This window comes from Schistocerca nitens, chromosome 3 (assembly GCF_023898315.1).
Source record: "Schistocerca nitens isolate TAMUIC-IGC-003100 chromosome 3, iqSchNite1.1, whole genome shotgun sequence".
Taxonomy (NCBI): Eukaryota; Metazoa; Arthropoda; class Insecta; order Orthoptera; family Acrididae; genus Schistocerca; species Schistocerca nitens.
This window is the reverse complement of record NC_064616.1, coordinates 771,523,570-771,526,069: the sequence shown is the minus strand read 5'-3', so window position 1 is coordinate 771,526,069 and position 2,500 is coordinate 771,523,570. Positions and strand designations below refer to the sequence as shown.

At 36.6% G+C, this 2,500-nt stretch overlaps 1 protein-coding gene across 1 annotated transcript; it reads left to right on the top strand.

The window, feature by feature from the left end:
* The first annotated feature begins 257 nt into the window (after window positions 1–257).
* On the top strand, window positions 258–1,961 carry LOC126249426 (piggyBac transposable element-derived protein 3-like). The gene has a single exon (XM_049951079.1). The coding sequence runs from the start codon at window positions 258–260 to the stop codon at window positions 1,959–1,961; it is 1,704 nt and encodes a 567-aa protein (XP_049807036.1).
* Window positions 1,962–2,500: the final 539 nt, after the last annotated feature.

Sequence of the window (2,500 nt, the reverse complement as noted above, 5' to 3'; positions counted from 1 at the left end):
TACCATGGGCAAACTGACTGACCTTGTCATCGATGGGTATGTATATTTTCTTTCCTATTGCGTCAATAATTCTGAAACTTGTCATATAATATCTTAAAGAATTAACCTATATTATTTATGGGTTTATATTATGATTGAAAGTTTTCGTCAGTTGTAATTCAATAATGTTTTCAACCGTCCTTCCAGAAGGACGTCAGGGTAATATGTTGTCATTTTGTATTCACAGAAAACGATGTACACTGATGGAACTTTTGGACATGTTAGAATCAAAAGATGAGGAAATACCTAATACTGGTGTGAATGTAACATTACACCCTGCTCTAAATTCAACTGATGACGTAACAGATGAAGATTCTGGTGCTGAAGAAAATCCAAGTATAGATAAATTACCAGCAAGTCAGCTCAATGCTACTGCGCTTTGTGATTTGGCCATTTTTACCAATGGTAATACTGTGAATGCAACAAGGAAACAATCCTTCACCTTTGATGTTGTTCCAGGACCCTCCAGCAGTACAAAAAGAGCAACAATAAGAACAACAACCACAAACAAACCAGCAAGGCTATCGAAGAATAAAGTTCTAAACCTCAAGAAATATAACTGGAAAAGTTGTGAAATTGTTAATCCAACACCTGTATGGCCTCTAATGTTCAGAGTTGGAATGAAGAAAGGGCGAACACCGCTTGAATATTTCCAACAGTTTTTTGATAACGAAGTGCTTCTAATGATGGTCACATACACAAATCAGTATGCAGACAAGAGAAATGGACTAGGTGATTGTTCAGAAGATGAGATGTTTGTGTTTATTGCAATACTTCTGCTAAGTGGATATGTAACAGTGTCACGCAGAAAGATGTACTGGCAATCAGATAAAGACAGTCACAACGACCTCGTAACAAATGCCATGTTCAGAGATCGATTTGACTTCATCTTTTCCAATTTGCATGTATGCAACAATGACAATTTAGATAAATCAGACTGTTTTGGGAAAATCCACCCATTACTGCGTATGCTGAATGATAAATTCAAACAATTTGCGCCTCACGTGCGGCATCATTCTGTCGATGAATCGATGGTCCCATACTTCGGAAGTCACGGGTGCAAACAATTCATAAAAGGGAAACCAATCCGATACGGATTCAAATTTTGGTGTGGAGGCACAAGTGGTGGATATATTATTTGGCTCGAACCCTACCAAGGAGCTGGCACGTGTAGTAAGGATTATGAAACGAAAGGTATGGGGTACGGTGTGGTTATGACTTATGTTGACCAGTTACTTCCACATGTTCCATATCGAATATACTTTGATAACCTCTTCACCAGCGTTGAACTACTACATGACCTAAAAGAGAGGGGTGTGGAAGCAACAGGAACAATAAGAGGAAACAGAGTTAAGAATTGTACTCTATCACCTGTAGAAAAAATGATAAAAGAAAATAGAGGATCATATGAAGTTTGTTCTGACTCAGCATCCGGGATTTCCATTGTACGTTGGAATGATAACAATGCTGTTACTGTAGCCACCAACTTTGACAGAGTGCAACCACTACGCTCTGTAGCTAGATTTTCCAGGGAACAAAAGAAAAGGATTAACGTGCCTCAACCTAACTTATTACACTCCTACAATACTCATATGGGAGGCATAGATCGAGCTGACCAAAATGTATCCCTATATAGATGCTCTATAAGAGGGAAAAAGTGGTATTTCCCGATCATTGCACATTTTATAGACATTGCAGAGCAAAATGCCTTGGATCTTTACAAGCACAACGAAGAACCCATAGATCATCTGACATTTCGTCGTGTCACTGCAATTCTTGAAAGTCACAAAAGAGTCACTACCAGCAGAGGATGTCGTAGTAAGAGGGCAAAACTAGATTCTAGATTTGATGGAAGAGAACATTATGTTGCTGAATTACCAACAGATGAGGTAACAAAAAAGAAGAAGCAGCTGAAATGTTGAAGTTGCCACAAAAAAACTACTACTATGTGCATAAAATGTGACGAACCACTTCATGTTTGTTGCTTTTTGTCTTATCATACTAGTGCATAAAATATGTGTATAGGTTATTTTCTTTGTTTTTTGTATTTATTAGCTGTTTTAGCCTATAATTCAAATTTATTTATGTTTATTTGAAAGTATAAAAACCGAAACAAGTTAATTGTGCAATGTCATATACGTTAAAAACATGTTCCCTTATTGTCCTGACGTCCTTCTGGAAGGACGCCCATTTTTGGAAATACTAAATAAAAATAAATACTCAAAATTGTTTTTACTTTCTTCCTTACAACCTTGTGAATGAATGTAGATAAGATATAAATCAATTTTGAGAAAAAAAAATTCAAGACTATCTGGGTTAAGTACACCAGTGGCAAAAAACAGTCAATACCATCACTGTGTGGTAGCGATGGAAATGTTACTGATGATGGTGTCTCTAAAGCAGAGTTACTAAATACAGTTTTCCATAATTCCTTCACAAAAGAAGACGAAATAAATATTTC